At 40.5% G+C, this 19,072-nt stretch overlaps 1 protein-coding gene across 35 annotated transcripts in view; it reads left to right on the forward strand.

Annotated features, from left to right (window-relative positions):
• The window catches only part of RALGAPB (Ral GTPase activating protein non-catalytic subunit beta), a 121,605-nt gene extending 105,100 nt beyond the window's left edge, over positions 1-16,505 (forward strand). For all 35 annotated transcript variants that reach the window (XM_081557158.1, XM_081557150.1, XM_081557160.1 and 32 more), the window contains 7 exons: positions 2,524-2,689; positions 5,064-5,186; positions 6,685-6,821; positions 8,742-8,850; positions 9,601-9,679; positions 11,772-11,920; positions 12,417-16,505. In XM_081557158.1, coding sequence (XP_081413284.1) covers positions 2,524-2,689; positions 5,064-5,186; positions 6,685-6,821; positions 8,742-8,850; positions 9,601-9,679; positions 11,772-11,920; positions 12,417-12,610 — 957 coding nt within the window. In that variant the 3' untranslated portion in view covers positions 12,611-16,505. The remainder of the gene's footprint in view (positions 1-2,523; positions 2,690-5,063; positions 5,187-6,684; positions 6,822-8,741; positions 8,851-9,600; positions 9,680-11,771; positions 11,921-12,416) is intronic.
• Positions 16,506-19,072: the final 2,567 nt, after the last annotated feature.

The raw sequence follows: 19,072 nt of genomic DNA on the forward strand, positions 1-19,072 counted from the left end.
GAGAGCAAATGTCAGGAGATCAAGTGTCTATCAGAGATAAATAAATGGTTGAAACATGGATTGGACAGGTAGTTACCAACTGTGACTAAGAGAGGACCAAAGGAAGATGTGTAAAATACAGAATGTATTCACATGTGTAGAGAGCTATGACAATATTATCTTGGAGTTTCACTATAATCATTGTAAGGCCATTAGCTAATCAGATTAAACACACTTGAAGAAATTTACCAGAATTACAAAATGCTTATACTAGAAGCATATTTCAGATTGTTGGCACACTAGTAGAAAAGGAGAAAATTCTTCTCATTTCATGTTAGTGATTCAGTAAATACTTACTAAATGTTTGCTGTCAGGTGCTTGGGTTATAGTGGTGAACAAGATCTCCAAGGTTTTTGGACTTCTGGAACTACTGTGTAGAGGGAAGGACATGATTAAACACGCAACCATGATAAAGTGTGCTGATAGGAACATGTTATAGGAGCTGTAACATGAAAACCTAACCTGGTTTGAAGAAGACTTCCTGGAAGAAAAGACTTAAGCTAATGTATGAGGTATAGGTTAAAAGGTAGAAGTGGGTTGTCACTAATCAAGAAACAACATGTGTAAAGGCCCTGGAGGTGAGAGAGAATTTCATTTTCATAAAATTCATTATTGGTTCCAATTTGTTTGGAGCTTGGGAGGCTACTGGTAGCCAGGGATGAGACTGGTAGACTCAAGTTTTTTTGAAGATCCTCAAGAGAAGTGGATTAAATGCAGAGGGTGAGGATCTATTTTGAAGGAAGTCTAATGCATGGTTCATATGAGAGTAGTGGGGCCATTTTCTCCTACGTATAGACGAAGACACAAACCCTTGAGATAATTCTTACACTAGTTGAGTTTCCTTAGCTTTTTAGAGACCAAGGGTGACTAGAAAACAATAAGATTCCCAGAGGCCTCCTTTAGAATGGCTGAGTCCTGCCTTCCCTAGCCCCACAGGGAAGATTTAGATGAATTTCCGGCTGCCAGTCAGTGGCCTGCAAGTTGAATTTAACTTACTTATTGTATTGTGGCTACATTTTCAAATTGTTTAAAAGTCTCGCCTCTGAATAAAAAAATTAATTGGGAGAAAACAAAAACTGGCTGTCAGATCAGTTTCCTGGCATTTATAAGAATATGAAGGGATATGGGAAACTAAAATAGGTACACTTTTGAAGAGAAGTGTTTAAGAGATGAGGCCTGGCAACGATGCCCACTAGATTGAGAAGTATTTGATGTAACCGCATATTTTGACTTTATTAGGTTAGCATTGTATGAACTACAGCAGTGATCTGTGGGCTGGCTGCATTAAAAGTTACTTGGGAGACCTCTTGACAGTAGTAATTCCAGGATCTTATCTCGGCTGATCTGATACAGAGGTTCTGGAGTAGGCTAAGAAAATCTCATGTTTAAGAAATTCCCCAGGTGATTTTGACACACTACCCCTCTCCATTTCATTTTTAATTTATAGAGGATTTCTTATTTTCCTTCTTCTAGCATTGGACTTTGAACAGCTGCACTGTTGCTGTTTTGAGCCAAGTAATTCCTTGTTGGGGGAGCTGTTCTATAAAAATAGGACATGTAGCAGCATCTTTGGCCTCTGCTCACTAGATCCCAGCAGTGCCCCACCAGTTGTGATGTCAAAAATGTCTCCAGACATTGATTGCCAGATGTCCCCTGGAGAGCAAAATCCACCTCATGAGAACCACTGTTTTAGAACAAGGGAATTTTCTTTCTGGGGCCCAGGAATTAAATTTGGTACCTGGTAAAGAGGAGAGAGCCTTCATTTTTATCTGGGATGGTTGTATTCTCTTCTTTGAACCCAGAGAAGAAGATTTTCCCATTCACTTATTAATTATAGCTAGTCATTATTGAATTTTTAACAGGTTTGTACTTTTTATAGCATTTGTCAAGACTTGTAAGTAAATAATCACATACCTGTGTGAAGGCAGGGACCTAATGGTTTTTGTTTACTTTTAGTAAGCATGTCTGGCTCAGTAATTATTTTGCTAGGGAGAGAGTTAAAGAATTTTCTTGCTTTATCTCACTTAATCTTCACAGCCATCATTATTACTCACTTTATAGATGAAGAAACTGAAGCAGTGGGGTTAAACTTGCCCAAAGCCCAGCCAGGATTTGAACCCAGATCTATATAACCCTAATGCTGGGTAGGATTGGGGGCGGGAGGAGAAGGGGACGACAGAGGATGAGATGGTTGGATGGCATCACCGACTCGATGAACATGGGTTTGGGTAAACTCCGGGAGTTGGTGATGGACAGAGAGGCCTGGCGTGCTGCAATTCATGAGGTCGCAGAGAGTCGGACACGACTGAGTGACTGAACTGAACTGAACTATATAACCCAGAAGCATGCATATTTAACAGCAGTCATATGTATAGTCCTCAGTTTATTCTCAGCTTGGCCTTAATTTATCAGACACTTCAAAGAGAATTTTTATGAATGCTCTTTGTTTCCTTCACTATAGTTGATGATTGATATGTATTTCAGATTTTAAAGAATGTGGAGTCTTCCAGAAATGTTCAGCCACATTTCCTAGAATTTTTGCTCTCCCTTGGCTGGTCAGTAGATGTGGGCAAACACCCTGGCTGGACTGGGCATGTTTCCACCAGTTGGTCTATTAACAGTTGCGATGATGGTGAAGGACCTGAACAAGGTAAATCTCATATGGTCATTTGTTTTTTCTTATTTTGTTACTCTTGACTTTTCCCCTTTAATATGAATTTGTAGTCTTATGAAAGAAAAAAAAACAAACAAGCAGAGGTATGGAATGGAGAAGTCTCTTTCCTCTCATCCTCACAGGAGATCACTTAATAATTGTATCATCTTCCAAACATTTTCTATTAATATTAGGAATAATTATGTATGTATATATATAAACATGTATGTTATATACAACATTATGACAACTAATATAAAATTAATGGCTTTATCACAAGGTTGGTAAGTTTTTTATAGTGGGAGTGAACAAATTCCATTTTCTATAACAATATTATAATAAATTTAAATTATAGCAAACAGTAGTTTCCTAACAAGTATACTTTGTCTAATAAATATAGTTTTTCTACTAGCAGGTATGTTTTTTAGATTTTGTGGCTATCATTTAAGGTTATGCTGTTAGGACATTATATAAAAACCTTTGTAGTAAACAGCTGACTGAGAGATTCATACACATCGACACAAATCCTCCTGAGGAACTGTAATCAGGATAGCAAGTACCAGAGCAAGTATAAGTTTAAACTTAAGGCCTTTGCCCTACCTGGCTGGAGCTTTCTGTTCCAAGGGCTCTTGAAATCACTGGAAAGTTAATAATACCTCTCCGAAGTGGGGAATGCCTGTGTCTAGTGCTTTGAATTAACCGAGCTCCTCTGTTAGCGAGATTATGCTCTTAAGTTTCCCATTAAATACCATTGTGACTTGTGACATAGTTTTCTCCTGCTTTCAGCCAAGGTTGAATCAAAGTATATGAGAATATGCTCTGATTTCAATTGCCGCATAACCTTTAATAGTTATGCTTGAGTGTATTGATCAACTAAATTCCCACAAGTAGAACTGATAAAAGATTTGCACATTTTTTAAGTTGATAAATGTATAAATGTATCACTTGGATGCTTAAGGTTGCAAGTAACAGAAAACCTGACCCAAACTGGGCAGATTTTGAAGGTCATTTATTGCCTCATATGACTGAAAATTCCAGAGATTAGTGTACAGTTTTGTTGCCATTTGATCAGCACTCCTGTTCTATTTTTCTGCAGTTTTCTTTTAGCTGTTTTCCATGTGTTGGTTTTGTCCCATCCTTGCTTTCCTCACAGTGCAAAAAGGCCATTCCAGGCTAAAACCATTCACATACCACACTAGTCTAAAGAGGAGAGGTTAGCTGGGTCTCAGAACCTCCCTTCTCCCAAAGCCAGAGATACACAGTGATTAGACTACCATGAGCCGTTGCTGTGGCAAGAGAGGTGGAATGACCCTGATAGAGAGATGTGAACGAGAAGGTGGGTAGAATGAGTGTTGGGGCAGTAACCACAGTGTCTGCCATGGTAGACACAATGCCTGCCCAACATCTAAACCAGGAGCCAGCACCTACAGCCCACGCCTATCTTTGTAAGTAAAGTTTATTGGCATCAGCCACCCTTGTTCCTGTATTATCTGACTGCTTTCACACTACAACAGCAGACTTAAGTAGTCATGGCAGAGACCATATGACATGCAAAGCTTCATTTACTATCTGATCCTTTGTAGAAAAAGTTTGCTAGACTCTGGTCTAAACTTCGTTTGCTACCTCCTCACCAAATTAGGTGTCTTCTGATCTGTTAGGTGAGGAGTTTTCTATTTTTAATTATGATTGAGTTTCAGCATCTTCTCATATTTTTATTTCTTAGCCGAGAACTACTTGTTCATTTCCTTTTCCCAGTTTTTTGTCAGGTTGTTGGTCTTTTATGTATTACTTGTAGGGCATTGTGTTCATTTTAATGGAGAACTATACCAGCTCTCAAGAGTGTTATTTTGGTTAATTCTATCTTGCTGACTTAGAGCAGATACTATGATTAAAGCTGCCTGTACATTTTCATATTATATCACTGATCACTGGAGAAAATAGCACAAAAGCAAAGCTGAGGAGCAGTAGAGAGACCAGGGACAGAAATGCCTGTGAGCAAGTGTACACACACACAGACGTCTGCCCCACCTCCCTTCAGAGGGACTGGGTGGTCTCTCTTTTAATTACTGTTATCTCTTCTAAATAGACTATTCCCTGAATCTGCCCAATACACATGAACTAAGGTCCTGCTAATCAGAAGTGATCTGATTTAGTTTCAGAAACTGTGAAATTAAGATTTTATGGTTTAAAGTTAGTGTTAAGCCATTTAATGAACATTTATAGTTTATTCTTCTTACACATTAGTTCATGTTGGAAATGTACCTTCTATTTATTATCACTTTTTTTTTAAACCAGTTAAGATTTCATGTAGCAGGGTGATACTGGTTTTCCCCACTTTTTAGAGCAGTAATGTAGTGTTTCTCATTCATAGATGAAGTGATTTCCTCTGAAGATGTTGGGGCTAGCATTTTCAACGGACAGAAGAAGGTGCTGTATTATGCCGATGCCCTTACAGAAATAGCTTTTGTGGTTCCTTCTCCTGTGGAGTCCTTAAGTAAGAGAATTATTTTTATGGTGCTGGGTTTTTTTGTATGAAACAATTTTTGTATTCACTGGTTTGTGCAGTATTACTGCACTGGGAGAGATTCTGAAGTCATCTAAGACATTCTTAAGCTTCAAAGACATGATAGCTTTTAGATTATGCAGAGCTATGGAGTGTTAGTTCCTCGTAACTAAAGGAAGGTAGTAAAAGACTAGAAGACTGACCCTCTAATAATAGTTTTTAAATAGCAAAGGAGATAGATCCACTTTGACCCATTTTTTTAACTTTCTTTAATCTGACTAATTGGACTTCCCAGGTGGCTCAGTGGTAAAGAATTCACCTCCCAATGCAGGAGATGCAGTTTCGATCCTTGGGCCGGGAAGATCCCCTAGAGAAGGAAATGGTTACCCACTGCAGAATCCTTGCCTGGAAAATCCCATGGACAGAGGAGCCTGGTGGGCTAATGGGGTCTCAAAAGAGTTGGACATGACTTAGTGACTAAGCAACAACAACAAATCTGATTAGTTTAACTAATACTTAGAAGCCCTGTTTTTCAGTTTATTCATTTCTCTCTCTAATGAGTGAGCCCCCACCTGCTTCCCTGTTTCCATGTGAGAGCCTTTGTATGGAACCCCAGAGAATCCTGCAGTTGGAGGCTCTCATGGTGGTACCTGCCTGGTCTTCTAATACCGAGGTGGAGAAATTCCAACCTGGAAAAGGTGGCCATCAAGCGTGTTCTTCTCAAGGATCAGGAGTGATCACTACTTCTCAGTCTGAATTCTTAGTCTTATTTTGCCTTGAACCTTTGCTTCTTGCAAATTAAGTACATTACTTTGTGCCTGACCAGACAGGAGATGGAAAACTTCACCTTCTCCATGAGACCGTCTATAGGATGGGATGCTGCACATCATGCTTTCACATTTCTCATTTCTAGGCTAATGACTTTTCCTGTACCCTGCTTTGTCTGCCTCTTAACCTTTGTACTTGGACCCTTGATTTTGCACTTGAAGTCCCTCCCTTTCTCTTCTCTGGGGCCAGTTGTGTCCCTCGCAGGAGGGCCCTTCCATGGTCTAGGTCAATGTCTGAGCAGCTGTTTGCCTTCATGTCAAGGCTGTGATCTCCTGCCTTAATTCCAGAAGCCAGGCCTCAACCATCCTCTGTGGACTGAGTCCATCCCTGGTATCTCTGGCCCAGCTTATTTGCACCAATTCAGTAGAGCTGGAGCCAGCAAATTATGGCACACAGGCCAAATTCAAAACACTAAGAATGTTTTTTGCATTTGTAAAGGGTTGTAAATAAAGAATATGCAGTAAAGACCTGTGTAGCCAGCAAAGCCTGAAATATTTGTTACCTGATCCTTTACAGAAAAGGTTTGCCAACCCTTGCTCTATAAGCACAGCTTTGCTTAAGTAATTTAAGTTTTACTGTTAACGTAGCTAGTTTAATAAATACGTTTGCTCTAATGAAGTAGTAAGTATTTTATTTATATATATTTTTCTTTACCCTATAGCTGATTCATTGGAAAGTAACATCTCAGACCAAGATAGTGATTCAAATATGGATCTTATGCCAGGAATTCTGAAACAGCCATCCCTGACACTTGAGCTTTTCCCTAATCACACAGACAATCTTAATTCCTCACAGAGGGTAAGTCACTTTGTTGATTAATCTCCAGAAATTTGTAGTGAAATGGAGGTAATTAGGTAATTATAGAATCACACCTGAAAAGCTTTTAACTTTAACCTAGAGAATAATTATATCTGTACTAATTCATTAGGATCTTAATTTTTTTAAATCAAATTTTCATGATTTTCTTCTTTTCAGCTTGCAACAGATGATTCACTCTAATTCCATCTTTGTTGTTTTTCTCTGTTTAGTCATTTCGGTTCCATGCTTGGTTCTTTCACCCATTCCTTCTCAAGTATAGGTTATTATTTGGTCCCTGAAATATCCACTAAAGGTACAATAGTATATATTTTATAGCATTAGTCATGCAAAATTCAACTTCAGTCTGACAGCACACATGATAGCATTTTGAAGAATAATCCAGTGTATGAATAAACGCATGGAGTGAGGTGACACGGCAGCTACTGCAAGAAGAGAACGTTCTGGTTTTACACTTTTTTCTTACCTTATCAGTGGATGTTGCATCTTTGTCTGTGTTCTCCCCTCGTGTTACCTCCTAATCCTTACTGGAAAATGACCGAGTAGTAATTAGCAAGAGTAGAGGATCAGTTTACAGATGTAAGACAGTTGATATGGAATAAATAATAAAGACCAAAGAAGTGTTGTGCAAACTTGTCTGAAGCCTTTCTTCCATTGTAAAGAATTTTAATTTGGACTTGGAAGGAAAGTTATGACCAACCTAGACAGCATATTAAAAAGCAGAGACATTACTTTGCCAACAAAGGTCCATCTAGTCAAGGCTGTGGTTTTTCCAGTAGTCATGTATGGATGTGAAAGTTGGACTATAAAGGAAGCTGAGTGCCAAAGAATGGATGCTTTTGAACTGTGGTGTTGGAGAAGACTCTTGAGAGTCCCTTGGACTGCAAGGAGATCCAACCAGTCCCTCCTAAATGAGATCAGTCCTGACTGTTCATTGGAAGGACTGATGTTGAAGCTGAAACTCCAATACTTTGGCCACCTCATGCGAAGAGTTGACTCATTGGAAAAGACCCTGATGCTGGGAAGGATTGGGGGCAGGAGGAGAAGGGGACGACAGAGGATGAGATGGCTGGATGGCATCACTAACTCGATGGACATGAGTTTGGGTAGACTCCGGGAGTTGGTGATGGACAGGGAGGCCTGACGTGCTACGATTCATTGGGTTGCAAAGAGTCGGACACGACTGAGTGACTGAACTGAACTGAACACTTAAAATTATTTTTAATGTAAGTGTTTGCTTAAAAGAATATGGGAGGGATTTCACCTTTAAAATTGATTTAGGAAAAAAGTTAGCTTGTATAAAACTCTCTGAAATAGACTGATTTTGAAAATCATAAGTTGCTACATTTAAAAAAGATTTCACAGAATACAGTTTGGAGAAGAGCAAGATCGGTAAAGCACCATGTTTTTATTTACCACATACTTTGCAGACTACTCACAAACTAAGGAAAAAAAGATCATATCATTATCAGTAGATACAGGAAAAGCAGTTGACAAGAATTCAGCACTGAAAAGATCCCCAGGCGGAGCATTGATGTTACTCTGATGGAAAAAACATACTGCCTTCTGGTCACAGAGATAGACTCAGATCCTCTTAAGTGCTCATTAAGACATAGCATGCAAATTTTGTTTTTATTAATGTCAATTATAATTGTTCAGTATTGCTTATCTTTTTTTTACTTTAATATTTTAGACTTTTATTGCCTTGTTCTAGTTTGAGACTTGATAAACAGAGAAACCAAAGAAGGGCTTTTTTGCAAATGTATTTTATACTATTTTCCAGAAGTGACTTCCCATGACCTGATCCTTATGTCACTGGGTAGCTTGATGAATGTATGATTGTAGTTTTATTAAGCCAGTTTCTTTTTTCCCCCTCTTTTTGCTTTTCTCTGCCTCATACAGCTCAGTCCCAGTTCCAGAATGAAGAAGCTGCCTCAGGGTCGCCCTGTGCCTCCCCTCGGACCCGAGACAAGAGTTTCTGTAGTCTGGGTGGAACGCTATGATGATATAGGTATTGTGCAAGGACTTCGTCCATAAACAAGATTTTGGTAGGATGATAGTGACTTGCTGAATGTCTAAAAGGAGTGGCAGCATAGGCCCTATATGGTGGCCAAGAGCTGGGACTGGAGTTCAGGAAGCCTGGGTTTCATTATGCCTTAGGTGACTAATCCGTTAAATGAATGACCCAGCACTTATTTCATAGTCGTGAAGATCTGATGAATACAAAGCCTTTAGGTCTGCTTGGTATGGCAGATACTGGTTTCTAGCCACTTGGTCCCACTTCATGTGGCTCCCACTCACCCCAGGACCTCTGGAAAGAGGAAGGGAGTTCACCTTCCTCACCCTCTTTCCACAATCTTGTTTCATTGTAAAGATTAATTGGTCCTTAGGGATTCCGCTATGAATATGTTTCTCATGATTTTTATGTAAGCTGCATAAGAACATTAGAAATGTGTATTTACCCTAGAATCTCATTCAGCTCAGAGTTCATAGGAAAGTGTGATGGTTGCTTTCTAACATTTCTAAAGCTCTTTCCAAGCCCTCCAGGACTATAGATTACATTCTTTAAAAACTCTCTGCTTTAGATGAACTTTTCTAAAATATGCCTTGAGGGATTTTTTGTGTGTGTGTGAGGAATATTTAGGACTATATGTTTTCGGAGAGCAAAGTCCATATTTTTGTTGTCTGCTATGTAAAGAGTTTAGGAAATTGAGTTTTCTTGAAGGGAGATATTAAATGTAATGCCATGATTTTCTTCCAGAAAACTTTCCCCTCTCAGACCTGATGACAGAAATCAGTACTGGTGTGGAAACTACTGCAAATAGTAGCACTTCTCTGAGGTACTCCCTTACTTGCTTGAAGTTTATCAATATTGACTTTAAGCATAGAGAAAACTATTTTTTATAATATGGTGATTGTAGTTTAATTAAGAAATAGTGACTTTAATGAAACAAAAGGGATGAAGGCAGTAAGAAGTAAACATAATTATGGGGAAAGAATCAAAAAAGTTTGTAGATAAATGCACAAGGTGATCAAATTAGCAAGGATTTTTAAATGGCATAATTAATTGCTGTTTTACATTTATCTGAGACAAAAAGAAAGACGGAAAAATGGAGACAATTAAGTATTGATGAAGAGTGATAATAGAGTAGCAATATTATATGGAAATAATGGAGTTAAATTGGTCAAAACATACTGGATAGATAGCAGTTAAAGTATCTTCATCACATGAGGTATTTAATGGAAAAATATTTCTAAGTAAAATAGGATACTAACTTTATTATAATATTAAGATTTTTATTTTAGCTGCTCATGCACAAAAGTGGATTAAAAACAGAATAGTAAAAATGTGTCTGTACAGGCTTTATCATCTCAAAGCTTTTTGCTTGTCTTGTCTTTTGTTTAAACAAATAATTTATATCAAACTTGATATTTTAGCTTTGAGTAAATTCCTTCTATTTTCCATGTTCTGGTTTATATTGCATATAAAATGAATTTAGTCTAACGTTAGAAAGATGGTTTATTTTAACATTATCATGTTAAATTTCTAGGATAGGGCAAATCATTCCTAAAATTTCTGTTTTTTATGCTAAAGTATCTTAATGCAAACTACAGATTTTCTAACATTCTGAATACATCAGTATGCACCTCAGAAAATTAACACTTTTCAAATATATAAAGATAACATTATCAGAGTAATAAAGTTAGTCATAATTCCTTAATTTCATTTGGTAGCCAGTTCCTATTCAAATTTCTCCATTTCCCCTAAAATAGTCTTTGCATCTGGTTTGTTTAAACCAGCATCCATTTCAGCCTTGTGTCCGGTACTCATTCCTTCAGTCTCTTTTAATACAGAACAGTCCTGTTTTTCTAACTCCTTTTTAACCTCCTTTTTTGACACTGACTTGCTAAAGAGACCAGAATAGATTTCATGAGGTAAACTTTACTTGAACTGGTTTGGAAGAGAACTTTTAAGTGTCTTGTGCTGTTTTTTTCGTTGCTGTTGTTTTAAACTTTTTAGGTCAAAAGTGCTATAATATGTTTGGACTGTAAAATTTGTATTTTACTAGTAGTTTAGCAAAGTTTAGAATTTGTCTTGGGGACAGAATTAGTATAGGATTGATTTTTATTAGATGTCTTGAAAAATTGACTCTCTGTTGCTTTGGCCAAAATCACTTTAGAAAGAAGGCTCATTGTGTTACAAAACAAAAACAAACCAAAACCCTGACAAACAGCATCAAAGAGTTACATGGGTATGTCCAGATGCATTGGCATATCCTCAGCACATGTGTCATTCTGTCTCCTATGGGTGTGGTTGCTTGCCTTGGCACCTGTTGCCTGTTCAGAGGCTTTGAGGGCTTTGGCTGGGTCAAGATTCAGCCGTTTTTTCACCCCTGCTGAGGACACCTGCAACTGACCGAGACTAAGGTGCTCCCAGCCTCCTTCCCCAGCCCCTAAAAAATGATGCCAGGGATTCCCTTAGTGGGCCTAAGCTGCATTCCCCCTTGCTCTGAGGTGCTCGTCTTGAACATGGTAGAATTCCCTGCCCTCTGGCCAGCTCCATTTTTGTTTCCTACAAGGAGGAGGAACTAAGTGAAAGTCCCGCAGCTGGCTGCTAGATTGATTATTCCCCACGATGTATTTTTCTGACCTTTCCTTCCACCCTGTGTCCCCAGTGGTTTTCTAAGCACAATTTTAGGCCCTTTTTTTGGTCAGCTTCAAAAGTCTAACCTGAGTGATGGGCGTGTAGGACCAGATGTTGTTGGGGGGCTTCCACATGGCCTCCCAGAAAGATTATTTCTGAGCAGACTGATCACTTGGCTCATCTAAACACTGCCTGGCAGTAGTTCCCTTGGTATTCTTATATCACACATGGGGGACTACAGCTCTTAAATATCTGGAGTAAAAGGAGTGTTCTTTTCTTTTCTTAAGATCTACTGCTCTTGAAAAAGAAGTTCCTGTCATCTTCATCCACCCTTTAAACACTGGATTATTCCGGATAAAAATTCAAGGAGCCACTGGAAAATTTAACATGGTCATCCCTCTCGTGGACGGGATGATTGTCAGTAGGCGAGCGCTCGGTAAGCCTCATATGTAGCTGAAGGATTGAAGTTTCTTTGTTTCTTTTCTTTTTATTTAACATTTTTATGAACCAGAAAGAAGTAGAAATAAGGAAACGGTGATACTACTTAATAGGTCCCACATGTAGAAAATCCTGTGGCTCTTATTTATAAGAGGAAGCATATTTTGTTCTGTTTTAAAGTGTGCTTCAATCTAGTAAGTACGAGCAGTAGTGTAATTCACAAACTTCCAGTATTGGAAAATGAACATAGTTTGTAATCCAGGGCAGGAAATGGGTTGTCAGGCTAGAGTTTGATTCTGTTTTTCCTCATCATTGTGTTTCTTCTGACAGTTTTATCTTAGTTTCTTCTGACAGTTTTATCTGTCTCTGTGAGGAGTTTTGTAAATGGAATAAGATCGTTTGAGTTTGCCGAAAATAGTTCGCCTGAATACTTATAGTTCACCTAGCTACCCATTTATTCACATTGATTTGAATGAAAACCTTCTGTTTTCAAGGTTTTCTGGTGAGGCAGACTGTAATTAATATTTGTAGAAGAAAGAGACTGGAGAGTGACTCCTACAGCCCACCACACGTCCGCCGGAAACAGAAGATCACCGACATTGTCAACAAGTACCGGAACAAACAGCTGGAGCCAGAGTTTTACACTTCACTTTTTCAGGAGGTTGGACTCAAGAATTGCAGTTCCTAGACCACTATCTATCTTGGACTATTGAACTCTAGTTTGGGGCTATAATATCAAAGCAAAGCAATTTGATAGGTGATCACTGTAAAAATAAATCACTCCCCAAGAGCTTACTGTTTAATCACCAGAATAGAAGAGACACATTATAAACCCATTTGAGAGAAGACTTTTTGGCTTTCTAGTGAAATGGGCTCCCAGACACAATCATATTCCTGCTGGTAATGATGATACACATTTTAGCCATAAACTTTTCTTTCAAAAGTGACAGTTTTAGTTAAATAACAAGCCTTTTGAGGAGAAAGGCTTTTATGCATCTCAGTTAAACACGTGCATTGGTAGTTTCAAATTTGCAAATTAGAAGTTGAAGATAGTTTTATACCTCACTTTTAAGGAGGTTTTGTTCAAAATTAAAATCTCTCTCAGAATCGTCCAGGACATGTAAAGACTCTTGTTGCTAGCATGGAGGAGAAGGAAGGAAATCTCAACTTTCTGCTCACTCGTAGGTCCATTTGTCATCCATCTGTCATCCAACGATCATACTGACAGGAACAGAAGTGTTTTTTGCTCAGTCTGATATTAAAATATTTCATAGTTTCTCTCCAGATTTCAAAAAGTTATTCTCATCACTGCAAAGGTCTGTCTGAAGGCCTCAGTTTCTGGGCAGCCCAGGAACGGATCTGAAATGGAGGCACGGCCCGGTCCTTTAATGGGGATACAGATGCAGTTTGTGAAGTTAAAAGTCAGAAGTGACACCTCCCCCCACCTCTTCATTATTGTCTAGCTCAGAGACAAAACGACAGGTTAACCGTTTGTAATTCCTTGGTAATTTCTTGGTTAAATATTAAGAAATATAAATTCATAGCCAGGTTTAAACATTGTTTGGTTTTATCCCTTGTCTCTTATTTCAGGACCAAGCAGGAAACTGCAGTAGTTTATGAAGGATTCTAATTTGGGGTTCAGGAAAAAGCCTCTCAACTCTCCTAATTTAGATCTCTCTCAGAGAGCTACTGGATTTCATCATAATTGACAAACATTAGTGACCACCTCCTGGGGTGGCTGCTTTTAGAAACAGCTGTTGTCATATTTTCTGGACTTTGCCAGCTGAAGGCATGATAAATCCCTGCCCAAGTTTTTTAAATATTTCTGTTACCTCGCTGCTACTTTTCTGCCAGGGATAAATGTTTTGAGGTGGCCAGACCCAGAACATCCTTACAAGGATTCCTGTTACAGTGCTAGAGTGTACACTGCTCATTTCTCCTATTCTTATGTTTATTAAGAATAACATAAGAATATTTATGTTATTTTCTTTTTTATTAAGGTTATTTTGTGCTAGGAAGATAAGTGACATTTAAAAGTCCAAAGAGGAATGATCACAATTGTGTAAGGGGTGATTTCCTACTTGAACTCTGATGTCAGTAGATTCTGTAGGTCAGGACTACAGTGGGCTGTTTGGTTCGATGTTTTGGTAGTTTACTTAGAGGACAGGGGATAGTGTAGGACCTAACTCCCAGTGCAGATATTTCTATTCCAGAAGTATATATTGATATCTAGGAGCAAGAAATGTGGGCATAGCAGCTCTCCAGGTTTGCCTCACCTTTTTTCTTCATGTTTGTTTTAAGCTCAGGTAAAGGTAACCTCCTCCTTCTATGACTCCAGTTTCCATTCAGGGTATAACATTTGATTTTCTTTTTAATCTGGGCAATAAATTGATGTTCCCAGATGGTAGCAATGGGGGAGGGGGATGTATGATTAGTAAGTTCTACTCTTAAATTAGTAGCCCAGCTACTAAGCTATAGAGTGAGGTTTAACAACTTTCATGGAAATTCCAGATTGACATTTCTTGGGGAAAAAATAGGCCCTTCTTTCTAATAGGTGTGGGCAAAGAAGGCTATAAATTAATGTGCAACTTCTAACATTCCAGAAGCTAAAAACAGCTGATGTAGGCATGCCTCCTCAGTGTGACCCTTGAGATGGCACTTTGACCTTTGGCATAGTTCTATTGTCAGGAAAACGTACTGTGGTGTACGTGTTAGTGGTGGGCTTCGTGATGCTTCAGTTTGCTCTAATTTCTGACAACTCTTTGTAATTCTAATGGCTTTGATAAGTCAGTGAACAACTGTGTTGAGTGCAGTTATGATCTGGAAGACTCTGTGGTCTTCCAGGGAAGATAGGATGGATTCAGGGCTGTGCTGCTCCCAGAGGCATGAAACCCCAGTATATACAGCACAGAATACAGGGTATGCACACCTCGTCAGGTGCTGGCTCCTTCTGCTCAAAATCACATCTACCTAAAAAGGGAGTGTGGTGAGGACCCTTGGACCTTTCACTAGTGTGGGTGTGAGTTTCATGGTCACTGAGATCTCTCAACTGCCTTTGTAAAAATCAGTTTGAGTAGAATAATGCCAGAGGGGCATATTTAGTCCCAAGAATAACCTTTAATAGTCCACTTGATGTTTGCTAACAGAGGTTCAGAACCTTTGGGGGGTCTTTGGCTTGAACAGTTCAGTTGCTGCTGTAACAGGTGAACCAGGGCATGGATGAATGTCACATTTGGTGACAGGGAATGTGTTACCCAAGAGGCAGAGGCAGGTAGCCCCTCGTAGTCCCTTCTCACATTTGAGGAGAAGGGGCTGTCTCCCCCTGTCTGCCTGAGAGCACCAAGGACAGTGAGGAGTGCTTTTGCGTTTTCCTGTTCAGCCAGCTCTCTTTTGTCCAGTGCTTCCTCCTAAGACCCCCTCCTGTCCATTGGCCCTTTGACAGGAATCGTTACCTGGTGGGTTGACCCCCTCCCTTCCTGGCAATATATACACAACACGCATGCACGCTGTCCTCCACTTCTAAGTCCGCAGCTCCCCTGAGGCAGCCCTTTGGACTCATTTATAAAACAAAATACGTCTTTGGGCCAGTAGCGTCAGTTCCCTACAGGTTGCACATGTGAGGCCTTCATGAATGGTTACTTCCTATATACACTGAGGAAACATTTGTCAAGTTCTGCAGAGTGATTTTTAGAGAAGCAGAGTCTTCAAGAGTACTTAACTTATATTGGAAGGTAGAACTTTACCCAAAGAAAGGGGAAGTAAGCCTTGCTCAAAGACATCTTTCGCACTGGACAATAAAAAAATGTATCAGAGGTAATTTGACACTCCTGCTGGTTGTTCTTCATTCAGCATTTTGAAACCTGTTCTGGTTATATTTTTCCAAAAAGAAGTGGTTTATATGTTTACATAAAGCGGTAAGTTGTATTAGATGATCTGTTTTAGGGATTTCCATGACAACCTCTTGTCCCGAGATGGAGAGATTGGAGGTAATCCACCCATTTAACGTGGAATCAAACTGTGGGTTCTCAGTAGCAAAAGAAGCCATGTACTGTATAGTGTTTTTCTCAGAATATCAACTCATGTTTTTTCAGATGCTTTTCTTTTTTTTAACGGTGAGGGAAAGGTATAATTTGGGATTCCACAGTGCCTTGCATACAGTAGGCGCCCAATAAATATTTGTTGAAGCAAATCAAGTTTCCCAAGTCCTTATCTCTTGCAGTGACCAAGAACATCTTTCTCCTCTGAAGGGCTTGGCAGTTGTGGCTAAAAAATAAACAGTATCATTATTTGCTTGAAATCATATACACAATTTGTATGAATTTTGGTATGTTGCCAAGACATGATCTTTTTCTTATTGTATTTTCTGTAAATATTTCTGGCACTGAATTGTAAAGTAAAGGCAAAATGTAAATATGAAGGTGTCCCGTGTACCCTCGCCTCCTGTGTTCCCTCTTCGTGGGTTAGGGAAGAAGGCCCAGAGGCTTGTTTGTATTTATGCAGACCCTTTGTCCAGAAGAAACCCATGGAATATTGAATGTAATACATTTAGTCAATTAAATTTTAAGGAGATTCTTATCTAACAATGTCACGTGTGCTTTTGGTTTGACTCTTGCATGGGTGTGCTTCAGTATTTACCCTGGTTTTTACCCTGGTTTTGTAGAGTATCATGAAATACTCAAAATTTGAAAATTTTTATTTACTTTCATTTTTTTAACTGGAGGATGATTGCTTTACAACGTTGTATTTCTGCTGTACAACCATGCAAATCAGCTATATATATACATATATATCCCCTCCCTCTTAATCCTCCCTCCCTACCTCCCCCGAGCCCACCCTCTAGGTCATCACAAAGCACCGAGCTGAGCTCCCTGTGCTATACAGCAGCTTCCACTCCCCATTTATTTTACACATGGTAGTGGATACATGTCAGTGCTACCTTCTCAATTCACTCCCCTCTTCTCCTTCCTCTGCTGAACCCACAAGTCTGTTCTTCACATCTGCGTCTCTATTCCTACCCTACAAATAGGTTCATGCATACCATTTTTCTAGACTCCATAAAAATTTTTTAAAATTAAAAGTACTTGGCGTTTTATGCTGAAAGGAGGTCATGTAACTAAAGCACTGCCGTCAAAAGGCCCACCTGACAGAGACTAGCAGTTGCCAAGGGGCTAGCTGGGTCTCTGTGTCTTGAGAACCAGAAATGCTGGCTGTGCTCCCTGCCTGAAGATCAGAGCTCTGTCAGGACTGGCCAGTCAGGAAAGCAGAGACGCAGGGGGAGGGCCTCCTCTGCCCACTGGCCCTTTGAGCAGAGCTGGCTGCAGCACGTTCCATGGGGCCCATTAGCACCTAATGCCTAGGTCACAGGCGGTGGGTGTTTGTGCCACTTGAGCACACAGCTATGGTGCAGGCCTCTACCCAGAGCTGCTCCTCCAGCCTGCTGCTGACCACGTGACATTGATGTGTGACTCCTCACAAAGTACGCCTGGAAGCCAAGGCTGGGAGCTGCCTCCCCTGCAGCCGTGTGTCCACGCCTGCTGCCCCTAGGACCTGCCGCTGTGTCCTGGTGGCCAGGGGAGCTTAGCCCTGGACTGACTGCCCGGGGACCCTGTTTGGGGGTCTGGAAAAGAAATGAGTGCTCAAGTCTGTCAGCTGCGTTGCTTAGTTCTTTCTGACCCCAGCCCCTTCAGGACCCAGGGCCGAGAAATCACCCCAACTCAGACTACCCATCTCCTCTACTCTTGGCCCCAGGGTCCTCAATGGCATAGCTCACCAGGGGACCATGCTTTGAAGATACACATTCTAATACCATCTGCCCTGACCTCTGCTGGGGACTCTGGTCATTCCACAGCTGGACTAAGACTCCCTCTAAACACACTGGCTCTCTGAGCCCCAGCTGTTACCCGCTGTTTTGCTGGAAGTTTTCAATTATCTGTTTGGCTGTGCCAGGTCTTAGTTGTGACACAGGGGATCTCTACGTGAGTTATGTGGGATCTACTTCCCTGACCAGAGATGGAATCCTGGCAACCTGCATTGGGACCACAAAGTGTTAGCCACTGGACCACCAGGGAAGTCCCTGTTTTGCTGAAATTTTTACTTTTGTTTTAGGTTCAATTTTTACTTTTAGATTTGTTAAACCACTCATCACACACAAACAATTTCAATTTTTTATAGCTTGACTTAATTTCAATAGTCATTAAAAGAAAAGAAACAATAGAGAAAATAACAGCGTATATATCACCAAATTGGGCCAACCTATATCCAGACTTGAACAGTGCTGGGAAGTCCCTCGTTAACAGCAATCTGGAGTCCCAGTTGGGAAAGGGTCCAAGGTGATATGTCCACCCCATGGGAAAGACTTCAAATTGCAGTTTCAGGGCCTCCCGCTTATAAACTTAGACTGCAAATTGATAAATAAACCATCAGTTTACAGGCAAAAATGCAGCTCTGGTTTTACTTTAAAGTTTTTAACAATGCTTTTCATTTCACCTTGTGAGTCATAGGATTTTGTTAGACCCTAGGGGATTGGCCAGACCTCCAGAGGCTCAAGAATTCCAAGGCCCACTCCCTTTCTTATCTAAGGTGCTCCCTGACTTGCTGTGCCTGCAAGCAGGTGTGGAATCCAGGCAGTGTCCAGGTAAGTCAGAGGCCTGCTCTCCTGCTTCTGAAGCCTGAATAAGACTTCCTCCATTTTAATTTCCCTAATACCTGCCCTGTTTTTACAGTGGTCCCGCCTCGGCCCTTGCCCTTCTCCTTTGGCCAGTGTCTTCTAAGGAGGTCCGTCCATTCCATGTCTCCTCTAAGTCTACCACCCGCTTCCTGCAGCTGCTTACCCAGCCTGGAACTGGGTCTGCCTGACTTCCAAACCTGTGCTTCACTTGATGCCATGGTCTCAAAATCAAGTCGGCATCAGACTGGTTGCCCATTGATGTGTGGAGTCCAAGCATCACCCCCAGAGGTTCTGACTCTGCCGAGCAGAGTGACCGTGCCAATCGGCCTGTTTCCTAGGTCCCCTCCCCCGACCCCCATCTGCGGGCAGTGGCTGAGGCGGTGGGCCAAGCACCCTGTTGGAGGACATCACGTCTCTCCCTCCCTCCCCTCCACGAGCAGCAGCCACTCTTTGAGCGGACTTCCATCAGGCTCCCAGCCCGGC

Source organism: Giraffa tippelskirchi, chromosome 13 (assembly GCF_054371585.1).
Source record: "Giraffa tippelskirchi isolate mGirTip1 chromosome 13, T2T-mGirTip1v1.2.pri, whole genome shotgun sequence".
NCBI classification, from domain to species: Eukaryota; Metazoa; Chordata; class Mammalia; order Artiodactyla; family Giraffidae; genus Giraffa; species Giraffa tippelskirchi.